The 17,596-nt window shown below is 40.6% G+C and overlaps 1 protein-coding gene and 1 long non-coding RNA gene across 5 annotated transcripts in view; one reads left to right on the top strand and one right to left on the bottom strand.

Annotated features, from left to right (window-relative positions):
• Positions 1–17,113, bottom strand: part of rtel1 (regulator of telomere elongation helicase 1) — a 32,187-nt gene extending 15,074 nt beyond the window's left edge. For 3 of the 4 annotated variants that reach the window (XM_084068406.1, XM_084068409.1, XM_084068408.1), the window contains exons 1-19: positions 16,757–17,113; positions 16,138–16,357; positions 15,563–15,656; positions 15,162–15,243; positions 15,002–15,062; positions 14,311–14,386; positions 14,059–14,143; positions 13,442–13,507; positions 11,842–11,995; positions 11,676–11,714; positions 11,238–11,310; positions 10,608–10,705; positions 10,269–10,324; positions 9,975–10,034; positions 9,074–9,133; positions 8,843–8,924; positions 2,371–2,503; positions 1,031–1,144; positions 84–124 (exon numbers count right to left, since the gene is read on the bottom strand). In XM_084068406.1, the coding sequence (XP_083924532.1) occupies positions 84–124; positions 1,031–1,144; positions 2,371–2,503; positions 8,843–8,924; positions 9,074–9,133; positions 9,975–10,034; positions 10,269–10,324; positions 10,608–10,705; positions 11,238–11,310; positions 11,676–11,714; positions 11,842–11,995; positions 13,442–13,507; positions 14,059–14,143; positions 14,311–14,386; positions 15,002–15,062; positions 15,162–15,243; positions 15,563–15,656; positions 16,138–16,357; positions 16,757–16,861 (1,699 nt within the window). In that variant the 5' untranslated portion in view covers positions 16,862–17,113. The remainder of the gene's footprint in view (positions 1–83; positions 125–1,030; positions 1,145–2,370; positions 2,504–8,842; positions 8,925–9,073; positions 9,134–9,974; positions 10,035–10,268; positions 10,325–10,607; positions 10,706–11,237; positions 11,311–11,675; positions 11,715–11,841; positions 11,996–13,441; positions 13,508–14,058; positions 14,144–14,310; positions 14,387–15,001; positions 15,063–15,161; positions 15,244–15,562; positions 15,657–16,137; positions 16,358–16,756) is intronic. The other variant, XM_084068407.1, reaches the window with a different exon arrangement.
• LOC311053036 lies at positions 6,383–8,786 on the top strand. The gene is made up of 2 exons (XR_014601599.1): positions 6,383–6,477; positions 6,758–8,786. It is a non-coding gene; the product is annotated as an uncharacterized lncRNA (long non-coding RNA).
• Positions 17,114–17,596: the final 483 nt, after the last annotated feature.

The following is a 17,596-nucleotide window of genomic DNA, read 5'->3' as shown; positions in this document are numbered from 1 at the left end:
GACGGAGATTTGTGTTAAGTGGAAACAGCATGAGCACAGAACCAGGGTTTAATATGTCTAGCATACATAGTGGTTTATCTTACCAACAGTGCAACCTAAAGAAGACATGTTTTCAGGGACAAACCTGGGGAAGTAAAAAAGAAGTAAAGAAAGAAAGAAGGAAAGAAAGACATCAATGTTTCTATTGAGGTAGCCTAGTCACCTTGGATGTGAGACCCTGTCAGATAATTCCAAAGTAACACACATCTCTTTCAGTGAACTGAAGTATGCTTGTCCTAAAGTGCTAGTGGACACAGGACTTGTTTGATACACATTTGATACAAGGAACATGATTAAGGTACTAGATAAAGCTTAAATAATGTTATATATAACTACCGCATAAACTGACATGTGGTGGTAGGTGTTTTCATTTTTCTTCAGTGTGTAGAATTATTGTTTTAACAAGGCTTCTTCAGAAAAGCGTTTAACATATTTTTCATACAGGTTGTACAAGTTTGAATGAAAATGACTCGATGTTGCGGTGTCTGGGGTTGCAATGCTAGATATCAAGGTCAAAATTACATCATTATACTGTAACATAGTATGTAGTCATCCCGCCTCAGTGCCAACAGTAAAAGAAACTGTATCTTTAACCAATTCATCACTTCAACACCATGACGGCAGTGTAATACGCAACCACAAAAAACTCTTCCATTTATAGCGTCATCTTCAAAGAAGTGCAGGCATTGCTGCCATGACATCATGGGAATGAGACCCATCTGCTAGTATGCACACCTTAAAGAAGATGGTGTTGTACCGTTAAAAAGAATGATAATGTGAAGACATGGTGAAAGCCAACAGTTTGGAAGTGACTGTGAATCCAAAACAGGCTGGATTGAACTTTGCCGATCAGACTACAAACAAATCCATCTAAACCTTGGTGCACATTGTGTTCTTTCAAATATGTTAATAGTTGAACTGAACCATCAACTTAAATCTGATCTTTGTTCTGTTTACTGAATGCACTGTAAACACACCTAGTGATACTTACCGTCTATCAAAGGCTGAACTTAATTTCTCGCCATCTGGGCCTCGGTCAATAATGGTCACAAAGATCTGGTCCTTTTGAATCACGTGTGGGTTCTCCAGAGTAACAGGAAACGGGCTGTGGGGCATGAGGGCACAGCAGAGGAAGTGAAACTGAGATGGGCATTTGAATGTAGTATTATAGGCTTTACCCCCTGATCCACTGCTGCGAGTGCCGCCCCAGTTTAGGTATAAGGATATAAATGGCTGTTTATTTTTAAACATTAGGCTAGAGGTGAGGTTATTTTTTAGACATGAGATTCAAGTTGCAATCCGTAACTTTAATGTCTGACCTGGGATTCGAACACGGGTCCCCTGTGCGAGCACTGAACTCTTTACTGTTCAGCTATAGTGGCGAGCTCCTTTGGGAAGGCAAGATATTTCTCTCCAATCAATAGAGATTAGACATCCTACCCAACCAGACTATCTACATTTCTCAATAGAAGAGCAGGGAGACCACCACAGTTGTGTTAGTTATACTGTGTTACCATACTCTACTACACAGACCTGTTCAAATAACATTTTATTCACAAAGAAGTTATTAACTAGAAAAAGTGTCGATCGGGCCAACGGTGCCGGAGATTAGCTGTTCACAGACAGACAGACACACACACACACACACACACACACACACACACACACACACACGGACGAACGGCCTGGCGGAGACAATTACAGCTTTAAGTTTAGGTATACGGTTAAAATGGTTGTGTTTAGGTATTAGGTTATAAATGGTTGCATTAGGTATAAGGTTATAAATGGTTGTGTTATACAGTACATTAGGTTAGACATTGAAAAATGTAGGTATGGGTTTGGTGTGGTTAACCCATTAAGACCTGAGGCCGATAAAAAAAAATGTTGTCTACATCCTAACAGTTTTCTGAAAAACGTATGTTGCTATGTCAGCGGTGCTCAAGCTTTTTTATGTCAAGGACCCCCAAATTATATGTACTGTATTTGGCTGCCGGTTGCCCATCGGAAAAAGCTTTGTGCCAGGGGGACCTCCAGAAGCAAATATTTGAAACATATATTCAAATATTTGCACAAATGTTCACAATTTAAAAAAATGTGCAGATCTACAAGCTCACACCAGCACTGTGAGCTTGTATATATGCTATTTTTAATAGCCAACCAATGTTCTAGGTATATAGCTAAAATCTAAAATGACACGGATGCTTTCCCGGTTAAGTTCAGGGTAAAGATCTGGGAGGATTCAGAGTATAAATAAATTGTGTACTGGTACAAAATCTGGAGCCATGATAATAAAACAAGTTTTGGTAAGTGATGGGAGACGACAGGACTTACATCTGCATCTCAGAGGCGAAGGAGGTCAGAGGAGACAGGGTGCCACTTGTGAGGATGATGCTACGCACACCCTGCCGCGTTAGTTCCGCCATGCTGAACCCAGGGGAGAAGCACCAGTAACTCAGAACGTTGCCTAAATGCACACACACACACACACACACACACACACACACACACACACACACACACACACACACATTTAACATCTTTATTTGCGTTCACATTTAACAAGAAATTATTGAACACAAACAATAGTAGATGCACAAACTTGGTAAAAGTATTTCAGGATACAGATCACAGGTAGAGGAAGCATCGCCTCTTTCATATATGGCGACTGCCAATTATCACACAGAACATAATTTTTCCAATGCCTTAGCTCTTGGCTTGGGCATTCCTGCAATCGGCAGGCCTCTCACAACTGATTTATGGACATTACCGAGGCTTCCAAATATGAACACAAGGAGTTTACATTTGTAGCCAAGCTGTATAATAGCATCCTTAAGACGTTGGTACTTAAGCAACAATTCTGTCACGCCACACACACACACACACACACACACACACACACACACACACACACACACACACACACACACACACACACACACACACACACACACACACACACACACACACACACACACACACACACACACACACACACACACACACACACACACCTCTGTAGGAGGAGCGTCATGGTTCCTGGACACCTGTTATGTCTGGAAAAACTGCTTTAAAAAGTGACCATAACAATGGTATTGGATTTCATTCCAGTATATGAAAATCTACTTGCAGAGACTTGAACCTTGCTTGAGACAGGTAATCCAGCAACTACGCTCGGCTTTGGAAAATTAACAGTAGTAATGTAACATATACCGTGACACTGTAGTCAATGGGCTTAACATGCACCCCACCCATACTGTCTTTTAAGTTTGAAAAAGGATAGCACTGTGGATCTCTGGTTGTCATTCATACACCACAACTTCAGCATAGCTACAGTGCAGTCGGCACATCACTGATGTTGAGACAGGCACGAAGATTGCACACAAATACACTAAACATTCCCAAAACCGAGACCAACCTAACAACCAAACCCACAAGGTTAGTAATACTGTGGGATATTACGTATCTGTAATATCTTACTTATCATGAGCAAATACCATGACCAGAGTTACTCATTACGCTCATGTTGTCATCACAGACGTGCTTTCAGACACGTTTACATCAGCAAGGTTAGACATGTTTCACTTCAAGAATTGATATTTCAACAAGGATGGGCTGATTATAGATATGGAAAATACATCTTTGATTCTCCTTTAACCTGTCATTTGAAGTGTGATTTCAATTTTAAAATGCTCATAATAAGTCATATCACTAAATTCACAGAAATGATAGTTGTCGTTGACCGATTAGAAAAATCAATAATTTACGTCATTGGCCTGCTCTCAGTGTGCACAAAAACACAAATGACAATGAGTATTCGAGATTAGCTACAGACATACACACAGGGGTCTCCTGGCAGCTGGCAACATCACGTGTATCAGAAGAGATGTGTGGTTGTATACACCTTCCCCAAAAACAACCAGTTAGCAGTGACAGGGACTACATAGGGGAATTGGGAATCTAATCTAGTAGCGCTGACCAGTGCACTATCCCACACAAAGCTTGGCCAATAAAATCTGGATGTTACAATTGTGTCCTCCTTTTGGCCATTCAAATCCGGAAGTTAAAACCCAGGAGAAAGTACTTTTGACAGCTGTGGTACGCAGAACAATGCGGTAGATTGTGAAGGAAAACATGAATTATTACAATGGACACCAGCATCAGTGGATATCACTTTTCAATGGAAATGGACAAACTAAAATTGAAACTGAAACTAGCTTCTGTCATTTCATGATCTTGAGGTTCATTTTGTTTCGATTCTAATTCTGCTTAGTTTATCCTCCTATAATTCCAGAAACCAAAATGTGGTGAGGCCAAAAACTCTTCTGCCCGGTTCTCCTCACTGGCTGGAGCAATTGATCTGAATTTGCACACAGCCATTGACCATTACCATCTGAACGCAACTGCCAAGCTCGTTTTTCGATTTCACCAAATCTCAGCTGTTTATTGGAGTTTTTGTGTTAAACAATGTTGCCATGGTTACGGCTGCCTAGCACTGGGATGGCCCCGCAAGCGATGGGATCCATAGACCCACTGTCTGCCACAAGCACACACACAGAGAGTGTGTGTGTTTGCGACGGGACGCGCGAGGGGGGGGGGGGGGGGGACTTTCTAAAATAATTGTCTGTTGTAAGTACACTAGAGTCTCGGACCCCATCCGCTGTTTTTGTTGGTCCCTCCGTGTCCCTCTCTCTGTGTGCGTGTCGCCGCAGCACAGAGTGGGCAGTAGAGATGGGATTTATGGCTCTTTTAAGGGAGGCGGATCGCGGGGTTCCGTTCCTTTCAAAGAGGCGTTGTCAATACTGGCTCATTTATGGCTCAGGTGTATATTATAGATACGTAAAAATAGAGATAAATATGTATGTATTCATATGTCATAATAGTATGTATGTTTGTATTGTAGATATCATTTATATGTGACTGTAAGTATGTGTTATTATGAACTATAATACAGCATATGACATTATAAGATAGATAGATGTTATAAGGTAGAATATTATTAGGGATGTCCGATTTTATCGGCCTCCCGATATTATCGGCCGATATTAGCATAAAAATTGATATCGGGAAAATATCGGTATCGGTTTTTGAAAAAAAAAAAAAAATTTTTTTTTTTTTTTTTTTTTTTTTTGCTTTATAAATAAGTTACAGGAGTTCTTACTGTATATGGTGTGTGTGATATGAAATTTGAGCTTACCCTAATCACAATAATCCCCGCATATATCGGTATCGGTTGATATCGGTATCGGTAATTAAGAGTTGGACAATATCGGTATATCGGTTATCGGTAAAAAAGCCAATATCGGACAACCCTAAATATTATGATATATAATATATAACATATATTATGTAGAAGATATATAAACGCGGCCGTAACCTCTAGTAATATACATAATACTACATATGATTATAGTATATGATGGTATGATATATAACATTGTATTGCAATAAGTATTGTGTGACATCGTGGCAAATGGTGGCGAGCCAATAGATTAGCGGTGTTGGTATTATTATGACGTTGCCCCCCCCCCCCCCCCCCCCCCCAAACAGGGTTTGCAGAGGCGAAGAGAGAAGGCCTGCTGTATATCAAAAAAGTCTAACCTAAATGTACTGAAATGTGTCTATCGGGCCCTAAATGTAGTGTAATGAAGGGGGGGGGGGGGGGGGGGGGGGAGTCATGTAGTGAGGCCTCAATGTACTGCAGAAGCAGAGAGCATAGGTCGAGTGACAATCTGTTTGTATTGAGAGAGAGAGAGAGAGAGAGGCGCGCAGGTAACTCAACAGTAATATATTGCGACGCATTGTGAGCTTGTAGATCTGCTATTTTCAAATGGCTGAAAAGTATATAGGGCTGAAGTGGTGAATATATGTTTTGAAATAATCATCTAAATCTACAAAGTAGATATTGTAGCTCTATTATACATTAGTATACGTTCAATGTACACGTTCATTGCAACAGCGGGCTCTCTCTCTCTCTCTGTGTGGAGGGAGCATGGTCGAGTGACCATTAGACAATGTTGCCATGTCCATTAATTGTAAGCGACTTTGAGCGAGGAGGAATGGAGGCAAATGGAGGAAAATTCACAAACCGGATTGCTTATTTCTCGCGCGCAACGTTGATTCTCCGTGTAGCGTTCTTGATAATGTTGTCTTTAGGATGTACATGGCACGTGAATGACGGACATATTACCGTGAGTGTGGTGTGATAGAGACATGACCAAAGTGAAAGCAACGGCACGGGTTGAAGCGAAGTGGTCGCGTGTGTTGTTGTGGAGAGATTTCAATGGCGGCTGCGTCGTGTTGGCTCGCGGTGTTTCGGTTTCGCTCGGCGGTGGTCGGTGCTGACGCTAGGGAACAACATGGTGTACCCGTACTGTTGTCAGTTTGTGCTCCGATTATGCTCCGAGGAGGAGCATTATGGTCCGAGGAGGCAAATGTGTGGTGAGCATGAGCAATGAAAAGTAGCCTACGCCACCCGTAAATTAATCGCGCGTGTTTAGTGCGAAACAATGAGATGGGAAAATGATGACGGGACTTATCTCTAATGTAATATAGGATACGTATATAGTCTTCAAAATGCTGTGTAAAGTTTTATCATAGGATAATGTAGTATTAATATGACATCAGCAGGAAACACTTTCAAGTCAAGTTGATGGAATAACTCTCTATCAATGTATCTCTCTTCTGTTTCAACTTCACAATTGCAATTCCCTACTTGCAGGTCTGCTGGCATGCTCTCTCTCAAACCCCTTCAACTGATCCAGATTTCAACAGCACACCCGTTCTTCAATCTCCCTACTTTTTCTGCACTCCCTTGACTGGCTTCCGATTGCTGCTCACATCCAGCTCAAAACACCTACAAGGCAATCAAGGGGGAGGAACCGTATGATGAGAGACTTCAGGACCCAGGACAGCGCCTAACTTTGGGTGACTTGGTAGAGGGGAGGTACTTTGCCAGACAAATACAAAAAAGGCAATGTGGGGTTCTGGGGAACAGCTGTTTCGGTGTCTTAATTATGGGCCAAAGCAGCTGGCAGTCTCTCCTCAGAAGGTGCTCACCTTAGTCGAAGTCAGCTTCGGGCATTAACCTTAAAATGTCTCATTCTGGTGTCACCTGTACCTTGTTGACTGGAAGTTAATTTAACGTGTTGTAATGTGTGTGATTTCCTTCAGGCAAAATGACTCTTTACTGAGATCTGTGATCATCAGATTACTGTGATCATCCAAGTCCATGAAGAACATTAGTAGTCAACCTCAATCTCCAAAAACCACAGTGACTGTAGCTGTGGTGAGGAGGATGCACATACCCCACCCACCAATGCCTTAGGTTAGCAATTCAATACAGGACACGATACAGTAGAAAGATTGTTTTGTTAAAAAAAAGAAAGAAGCTTATGACCGAGTATTATGTTCACTCCTCAATGCGCAGATCAATCAGGCGGAAATGGGCAGGCCTACATGTATATGAGGAGTTGCGTATACTGTATATATGTTATTACCTGTGGTTTGAGAGTTATAAGCCAAAACATGAAGCGGCATGTTATTGCAGCAGCATGAGGCCAATTTGAAACATTTGGGGTGGAGGTTCTTTCTTGGCCTACTCAGGGTGGGTGTGCAAAGTTTCACGCGGTGTCCGGAATTAGCTGCTCACAGACAGACTCACAGACTCACAGAGCAAAAACATTATCCCTGACCCCAGCCGTTCCCACCTGGCAGAGATGAAAATTAAAATCTAAATACATTAAAATGAATTGAAAAATGCGTTGATATTGATATTGTTTATGGTGAAAACAATACTTTTAAACTACCTTCGGATGATTAAACATGCACCAGGTCAATTGACCCAGACAGGAACATTCTTGGCATATGAACATAACTGTAAAATATAATTGGCCTGTTTCATGGGACATAAATAATTTCCTTGTCAGGCTGTACAAGGAGGAGTTAACCAGTTTATTCTAGCTAGTAGTTAGGAAATATGAATCACTGCTCTAAAGTCAACGTTGCCTGTTTAAGCATCATGAAATCTATAACTACCTGGAATTCCATCCTTGTTCTAGCTTCGACATCCCAAGATAAAAATCGAAAACATTTCATCACACTTTAGTTGGAATCCTGTTTAGAATTTCAACATTTTAACTCACCGAGTGCCAGAATTATTTCTGGCTATGTTGTCCCAGTGCCAACAAGTAAAAAAAAAGTGCTTAGGAAGCGAGATACAGCTTTTTTCAGTTATAAGTTAAACAAGGAGTGGATGGAGCTGCAAATCTTCAGATAATGATATCTTGGGTTCTGAACATTTTTTTCAAAAAAAAAGAAAAAAGAAAAAAAAAATCCCCAAAAACACGTCATTGGCACGTTGTGCCATTGCGGTAAAACACGTGAAACACGTCAATGGCACTCAATCAGTTAAACCCTCTGGATTTAATGTTCCCTTCAGAAAAGGGTTCTGGGGTTCAAGTGATTAAATTCCTATAGTTTTTTGTTCGTTTTCACGTTTTAATCTTTCATTCTTCACAAATGTTGTGTCCCCAATAGGTGCCAATATTAGCCACCACAATTACATTTCTTGTGCGCACACGCACACACACACACACACACACACACACACATTTGAGTGCTTCATTATGTATAATTTAATTTCTCGTTGCTCCAGCTACAGTATGTTTGTTTGCAGTAGTACAATCATGACTTGCAATGTCATCCCAACACTTTATTTTCCTCCCTTTGATAAACAGCTGAAATCATCACTCTGACGCAAGTCTTTATTTATCTGACCTTTGACTCGTCACATTGTGTCTGTTACCTTGTTTTTTGGAGGAGGAGGCGGCCCAAATGTCAGTCTGTTGTTTTTTCTTTTGGAAGCTGTTGTCTTTGTGGATATGTACCTGGGACAGATAACAGACAACAGCCCATGTCACTGCATGAATTAATGATTAGGTTGTGTCGAAATGCACAAACATTCCCTGTGGGATCAATGCAGATGGAAGTGTGTGTGTGTGTGTGTGTGTGTGTGTGTGTGTGTACATCCACTGACCTTGAACATAGCAATGTTAGATTGCATGTTCTTCCCTTTTCCTTCCTCTTGTGGATCACCCTTTAAAATAAATATGGACAAAGTCACCATGACGTCACCCATTGGATTGTGAATTCCCATTATGAAGCCTTGAGTAAGGAAAATTGACCGTTGCCATATTTGCTACAGTATGTATATCGCCATCATGGACTTTCTGCAGCCAGAATGACCATATTTGGTTGAGAGAGGTTGATATGCATTGCTACGCCTCTATCCTGATCGCGGTCGTACTCAGTGGTAGTGACTTGTCAATCACAGCGTGGCCACACTTAAAGCGTACCCTGCTTTATCATCTATTTTACTCTAAATGGGACCATAACTCACAAAATGAGTATCATGTTGCATTGAAGAAGACTTGAAACTACTGATTAAAAACATAAACGCATTAGGAAAAGTAAAAAGGGTAAGACCTGGGACGCATCTGTGTCACTTTTTGATTTGAGCTAAAAAAAAAAGCATTATTTTACACTTTGGCTATTCAAAAATAGCAGATATACAAGCTCATACGAGCTTGTAGATCTGCTATTTTTGAAAAATCGAGAAAATGTGTGCAAATTAATATATTTATATTATTTTAAAGCGAACATTTTTAACTCAAATCCTTGCTTCTGGGGGTTCCCTGGAACAAAATGTTTTGAGACGGGGGTCTGTGGCAAAATATATATAATTTTGGGGTCCTTCACATGAAAATGTTTGAGCACCACTGATATAGAAACGTTTTTCAGAAAACTGTTGGGATTTATAGGAGACATTTGTAGAATTGGCCATTACTGTTACAAAAATGTTCAACTTCCCGCTTTACTTAGGATCACCACACTTCTGAAGAGAGAGAGCGAGAGAATGTGTGCGTGTGTTCACTGACCTTGTTAGACTGCATGTCCTTCCTTTTTCCGCCCTCTTGTGGATCACCAGCGAACACCAGCTACAATGAATTGAGACGTGAGTAAAGGAATAGCTATAACTAGTACATCTGCAGTGATTGGTGGGTGGTCTCCCAACTCTCACATTGACACCTACTAGTTGCAAATAGTAGATAATAAGTTATTTGAAGCAGACGGTGCACCGGATTGGACACTACAGTAACCGCCATTTTCATTGTAATTCAGACATTGTTATAACACTAACTTTAATACGATTTTACCTGATGATAACCTACCTGAATAATGTCTGCCAACTTCTGCAATCCAGTGGTGTTTGAGAATAATCCTGACCCTGTTCACATTTCATAATAAAACGAATGACATAATAAAATATGTTTCATTATAGTGGAACACAAGAAGGTTATTTGGCTATTGTGCACTCAACATTAACTACATTATCCCTTGTTTTAGGCAGATTGTTTTAATTTAAAAAAATAGCAGATTTACAAGCTCTATGAGCTTGTAGATTGGCTATTTCTGCTATTTCTCGCACAACAAAGTATATAATAGGGCTTACTTGATTAAGATATATGTGAACACAGAAGGGACAGGCAATGAAAAATGGAGATGCTCACTTCCTGCCAGGTACCCGGTGATTTTTTCCAAATTTTCAAAGATTTCCGTCTTGGTTTTATAGTTGAGATGAGCCCTCTCCAACAGCTCATAAATGAAGCTGTGTGTGTGCGGGGGGGTGGTAGACAGGAAGGCAGAATGAAAGACACAAAAACCTCATCAGTTTCAAAATGTCAAATTGCACTTTACAGAGTAAATTCACCCCAACACTGAATTCACACCATTCGGCTTCCACGTTCTGAGAAAGCAACATGGTTCCATGCAATGTCTATGGCGAGGAGCGACAGCCACCTTCCTCAAGGCATGCTGGACTAGGCGTAGACACAAAGGTGATGTGGATGCTTCGGACATTTAGCAGAAACATGCGTTGAGTAAAATCACTACCACTACTGACATTCAGTGTTAGTCACATACAACTAGTGTTGTACTGGCCCCTACAGGCTGAACATTTCAGGTACAATTACATCACAGGTGGGGGTGTGGGGGGGGAGGTCATCAGTGCAACCTAACTGAATCAAGTGCAACACCAGTTCTATTACAATGTCTCTTTTCAATTACATATGTATGAGAGTAGATCAAATGATATTTATTGTGACAATGTATTCTAGGCAAATGGAACTTTGTTTGGTTACCTTCCAGGTTTAGTGATCCCTTTGTCAGGGACCTCATAGCAATCAATGGTAGCTTCAAGATCCAGGAGGATTTCTGCAAAACCACACAGGAAGTGACTCAAGTAAAAAATAGCTATCAACTGGTGACAACATGGGATCATCAGTCTTTACATAAATCCAATCTACTTCATAAAATGCAGAATAGTATCACTGGAAAACAACATGAGATTATCAGGTGTACACATGGGCACCTGCTTCTCATATTAATAATGCCAACACATCTTTACGTTTTATTTATCAAGCATCAAAAGCAGCAAAAACATCTCTGTCATGTGTATGGTATGTGTTGATGTAGTAGTTTGTCTGTTTGTTTGTTAAAAAGTACTACACAGACAATAATTAATATAATTAAGGGAATAAGGGAATACTGCCATTGAAAAGAATAAATAAAAGGCTTACGTTTTATTTTTGCAATATCTTGTAAACTTAGGTTTAAACCTGAAACAAAAGAAGAAAGAAGCAGTCATTCACTTTTCATTTTTTTTAAATCACTAAATAAACAGCCCTGCTTGTCCAACATCATGGTCAGAAGATGCAATGAACTATTTCATTATGGTGTCCTAACCACCAGAGTTGAAGTTCTCCACATTGAAGTCCTCAGTCACGCCAGAGGTCTCGTCTTTGGCCTGCTCTACAAGCAGCTTATCTACAGCATCGATGGCTGAAGCCACATCGTAGGGCGTCAGGTCAAATGATGTGGACTCCTCACACATCTTCTCCTGTGGATCACATTTAGAATGTTTTTAAGACATAGTGCCACTATTTTTGCCTTTTTTAATGTTTTTTCTTTATTAATCTAGAATTCAAAATGTGGTAGACGGGAAAAGGTACTTAGAATGTTGTAGTACTAGTCGGGTAAAGGGGGTACTTGGATTCAGAATGTTGTAGTTAGGTAATTATGAAATGGTATTCAGAAATCAGGGAAAGGAGGCATTGAGTCAAAAACATTTGATAACCCCTGGCCTAGACCAGTGGTTCTCTAGTACCTCTGTGTACAACACCCCCATTTGAGAAACACTAGCGAACTACATTTGAGAAATACTGGTCTAGACAATATACAGTACAATAATGTTTTGTGCAAGAATGTTTTATTTTAGGTATTTCATATTTTCTCTTTTTTCACACTTTCGGGTTGTCAAAATGATGCACGTTCTTGCCACTGTTTGCCCATTGCCTAGCCCCTACGGAACCTCTCCCTCCGCTGTACGCTGTATAGCTCCGAGATGAGGTCCCTCGTTAGTTACTGCCGTCTGTTTTCGAAATGGTCGCACGTCTTCCACTTTACATGTTTCTTACCCCTTTCTGCACATCGTATCCAAAAAGTAAAGCATTTCCGCCACTCTCTCAGATGTTTTAAGTTTTAACGCGCCATAAAAGCTATCCAACGGGTTGAAGTTCCATAATATTTTGCATTAGAAGATGCAATTCAACATTTGACCAGTAGGGTAACCAGTAATGTTATCTCTACGGGCGCAACTCTTGCGCAATGTCTTAAAAACCATGTAACCGGATGAAAACCGAGGCAAATTAAATACTTTCTTCAACCCGTTGGATAGCTTTTATGGCGCGTTAAAACTTAAAACATCTGAGAGAGTGGCGGAAATGCTTTACTTTTTGGATACGATATGCAGAAAGGGGTAAGAAACATGTAAAGTGGAAGACGTGCGACCATTTCGAAAACAGACGGCAGTAACTAACGAGGGACCTCATCTCGGAGCTATACAGCGGAGGGAGAGGTTCCGTCGGAGCTACCCATTGCCCAAATAAATCCAGTCAAATTCAACCATCAACCTGTTGTCTGGTTGTGGTTAGGGAAGTGAGAAGCTGGTGTACAATTAAGAGTATGCTGGTGTAAAAAACTTTAAGAGAGGGCAGCAACATAGCATTTCTAAAATCTTAATGGGTGCTATGTGGTGGTGCCATGGTGGCCAAGTGGTTAATACACTGACCACAGAACTGCAGTGCCCTGGGTTCAATCTGCAACATTATTCCTTCTCCAGTCCATATCCTACTTTCCAGTCTCGATTCACTGTCCTCTCAAATGAAGCCAATATGGCTAAACGAAAATTGTCTATAGACTCATGTTGAGGATTTCAACAGATGGATAATCATGGCCTGTCAATAATGGTTTGTCAATAAGTCATTAAGATGTGGGGGTCCCTTACCAGGTTGTGTGCCTCATCAAAAATAACCACGGAACCTTTCAGCTCAATGTTGTGGGCTCTGCGACTCTATGGGACAAATAGAAAAAAGAAAAAAAGGGGGTAAAAGGAGCACAAATTACAAAAATTAAACCATTACACATTTTGCAACATAATAAGATTCGTGAAAAAAATGTCCCAGTTTGATATGCACTAGGCCAGAGCACAGACCTCAATTTGATACAAAGAAAATTATCACTGGGACCCCAATCTACATTGTAAAATCCTCACTGTAACTCTGAGGGTGTAGTTAATACAACCAAATGGACCTGTAAGGGTCCATTTGTACACTCTCTGAGTTACATGTACTACAGACCCATAAGAGTCAAATTAGTTTCTAAATTCTAACTATCCATCATTTAACTGGGGGACCCCCATCCCTGGAACCCCACGTTGAAAAACACTGCTTTACTAAGTTAACCACAAAAAAGCTTGTTCTAAGCATGCTCTAACATTTCCCTCAGAAAAGCACTTCTCAACCCTTTTGAAATGCATGACAGTGGCAGTTTTTGATAAGGCAACTGAGGGCTCAGACGATGCCTCCATGTTGACTGGAATGTCACATCAGAAAGTCTGCTCACCTTTGGGTCCAGGAGGTAGTTGTAAGGCGTGAATATGATCTCTGCATTCTGTTTTAAGGAACGGGCGAGGTAGTAAGGACAGGACCTGCATAAAAACAAGGCAGCTAAGAATTACAATGGGAACAACAGGAGGCTAGCCGTCTATAAGAAAATCATATTCTATTCCATTCCTCTCTCAGAAAGGAAAAATGGTGGATAAGCGCTACCAACAGAGAGATTTGTTTGTGTGAAGACGGGGAGGAATTGTCTCACTTTTGCTTGATGCCATATTTGACAAGGTCCTCTACATCCATTATGGAATTAACCAAGTCCTTGTCGCTGCTTTTCTCTGGGGAGAGTGAGAAGATGACATTGTATCAGGATCACAAATGTAATGTGGCTAGATATAGCAATAGCATGTATGTGGGAAAGCCCCTTAATAAAACCTTGCCCCTCAAAAGTAATATCCCGGCTTTACCTATTGAATTCCTTACCAATGGTGTGATGGGTTAAGACCCAGACAAAACCATTAGCACCACGGAAAATAAATAAAGCCCAAACAGAAGATAAATACGACGTTGTGGCCAGCAGTGGCTTGAGATAAGAAACAATACAAATGGTATTGAAGTTCCCCTCTATGAGGTTTTGAATACATCTAGGTGCAATGACCAGCAATGGTCATTATTCCAATGATACTGTCCAGATAAAACCTTGGTTCAAACATCTGCTTGCTTTACAAATTGTCCCCTTAAGCTCTATATACTGTGTTGTATGAAGGAAAGCAAAAAGAAGATCTCTAAGATTGCAAAGCCTCACAATGCGATGCCTTGTGAGCTTAGAGATCTGCTATTTTCGCTATGTTAGAAGATTTTTGAAAAATGTTGACGATTTTGTTGACAACTTTTGACAACTGTCTCCTTTAATGACATGCCCAAAACAGGAACGCCTGACTGAAAGACATTACCTTCAACAGTGTTGTAGAAGTGACATGTCCTGGTGGCGATCTTCGCTCTGCACATGTGAATCTGGAGAGACAGTGGTGTGGGGAATCAGTATGAGATCGAAGATCAATGCAAAGATGGTGAACGCACATCACTATCTGAAGATGTTCTCCATGTCTGTACCTTGACATGGGAGCTCTCCTGACGCATCACTTCCGGGTGGATACACATCTGGTCTCGGGACCCCAACACACACATCTTGGGTCTGGGGGACAAAGGAGAAAGACATATAGTACTTCTCACCAAACAGAACAGAAAAGACATGCCAGTCACCTCATTATTGAGTTTGTTCCAATGTTTTACATTTGTGCTCTATATATACTGTGCACTTAATTGTAAAAAAGTAGAACTAATATTTGAAAATAGCGATTTACAAGCTCACAACTGGTCGCAACGTGGCGCGTTGTGAGCTTGTAGATCGGCTATTTTGAAAATTTGAAAATGGTAAACACTATATTAACCAACAATAAAAAGCCCCCACGCAGAACAATACAGAATGACACTGAACCATAACGTGTTTGTACCTGTATGCAGTGTTCTTTAACTCATTTATGACCTGGGAGAGCTGGGAGTGTGTCCTGGATGCATATATGATCCTAGGAATATCTGAGTAACTCGCTGGTGGAGAAACAAAATTAAACATTAGCAGATTCTGCATACACTCGTCAGCCATCGTCCATAAAATAACAAAATAACAGGCATTTCTGCCCTTGTGATAAAGTTTACTACAGTAAACAAACAAACAAACAATCAACCATTCAATATTCATGATCTGAAAATCAAGGGGGGCTAATCTTAACACTACACATTTGTTTCACACTGACAGATCACACTTTGCACCCTCTGTAAAAGAAAAGTCTGGATGTAAGTAGCCAACTAAAGATTATTTTGGATTTTGTTGTGTGGTGGTGGTCCAAATGTAAGCTGTTTGTGTAGCGCTACAACTGTGTCTATGTATGGGAAACACTTCAAGAAAATCACCAGTTACTAGTGGAAACACCATCCAACACGTTGCTGTTATTGTAGTAACTACCTTAAGCACTTTCAAACACTGACACTGATTTATGTTCAACAAGTGTGTGTTAAATAATGCTCGTACTTGGAGTGTCACCGTCAGTTGCGGCAGGCGCCCCCCATGAGGATGAGGCCCCCGAGGACGAGGACCCCAGGGACTTCATCATCTCCGCTCCACCCGACTTCTGTAGGATCTTCTGGACAGAGATGGTGTCTTTGAAATGGTCCCTCCAGGCGAGGGTGGCACACAGCAAGCACAAGGTTTTCCCCGTGCCCGTGGGACTCTCAAGAATTCCATTTGTCTCCTGAAAGACACGGACAGAGATAGAGACGTTGGTTTAGTCCTCATTGGTGAATTGTCTCCGGACTGTATACTGACAATACAGAGAATGAGATCTTCCTCTTCATCACAATCAGAAAGGATATCCGCTTTGTCTTATGGCGTCTTATCAATCAATCAATCTATCTCCCTTTATATGGTATAACGTGATATAAAGTTGAAGATCTTCTAGATCTGCTATTTTCAAAAATATTTGTATACATTTAATACATTAGAAAACTTTCTGCATAATAAGTACTTTCTACTTTTGGTACTTTAAGTACATTTTGAATTCCGGACTTCTACTTGTAACAGAGATTTCTACATGTATTGATACTTTCACTTAAAGTAAGAAATGTGAGTACTTTTTACTGGTTTTGTTTACCTTATTCAGACACTGGATCACTCTGCTCATATAGTCCCTCTGGCAGTCATAGGGTGTGAAGGGGAACTTGACATTCACCCCTTCCATGTTCAGTGTTGTAGTCATGTTGCTTATAACGTTACAAGCAACCAATACGTTACTTAATGCTCCTCACTCACTGACGTTAGCTGACATTTAGCATGTTAAATAGTAATAATAAAGTACTTTCTTCCTCGGTCCCGGTCGTTCCACCTAAACGTAAAACATGTTGAATATTTCTAAGGTTTAAAACATGTTTAAATGTTCTAATAAGACGTAATGTTAAGGATTAATTATGTTTCATCATGTAAACTTCATCATATTTTATGCTTGGCGCGACGCGCCTGCGCACTTATCAAAACGGTAGTGACGTATGTCGTGCATCCGATTGTACTTTTCAAAATAAAATGCTTATTCGTCCCAACTGTACTTTACAAAATAAAACAACACGAAAGTACCATAATGTCTGTCTATCATTCTCCCAAATGATACAATACAAGACTGTATGAGACTGCAGTCTGCAGCAATACCCATCTGGCCGTCTCAAATGATAGACAGACAGACAGACAGACAGACAGACAGACAGACAGATAGATAGATAGATTATAAGCCTACTGTACAGTATTCACACACACACACACACACACACACACACACGCACGCACACACGCACACACGCACGCACGCACGCACGCACGCACGCACGCACGCACGCACGTAGACGCAGACACATGCATACACATTTATTTTTTTACTTTTTTTGTTAATATATTTTTTTGCCAATATATGGCAAGTATATGCAGAATATTTGCTGCACATAAT

This window comes from Gymnoscopelus microlampas, assembly GCF_963454915.1.
Source record: "Gymnoscopelus microlampas genome assembly, chromosome: 10".
In the NCBI taxonomy this organism is placed as follows: domain Eukaryota; kingdom Metazoa; phylum Chordata; class Actinopteri; order Myctophiformes; family Myctophidae; genus Gymnoscopelus; species Gymnoscopelus microlampas.
Note: the sequence above shows the minus strand (reverse complement) of the source record. Positions and strands in the feature narration are given on the sequence as shown.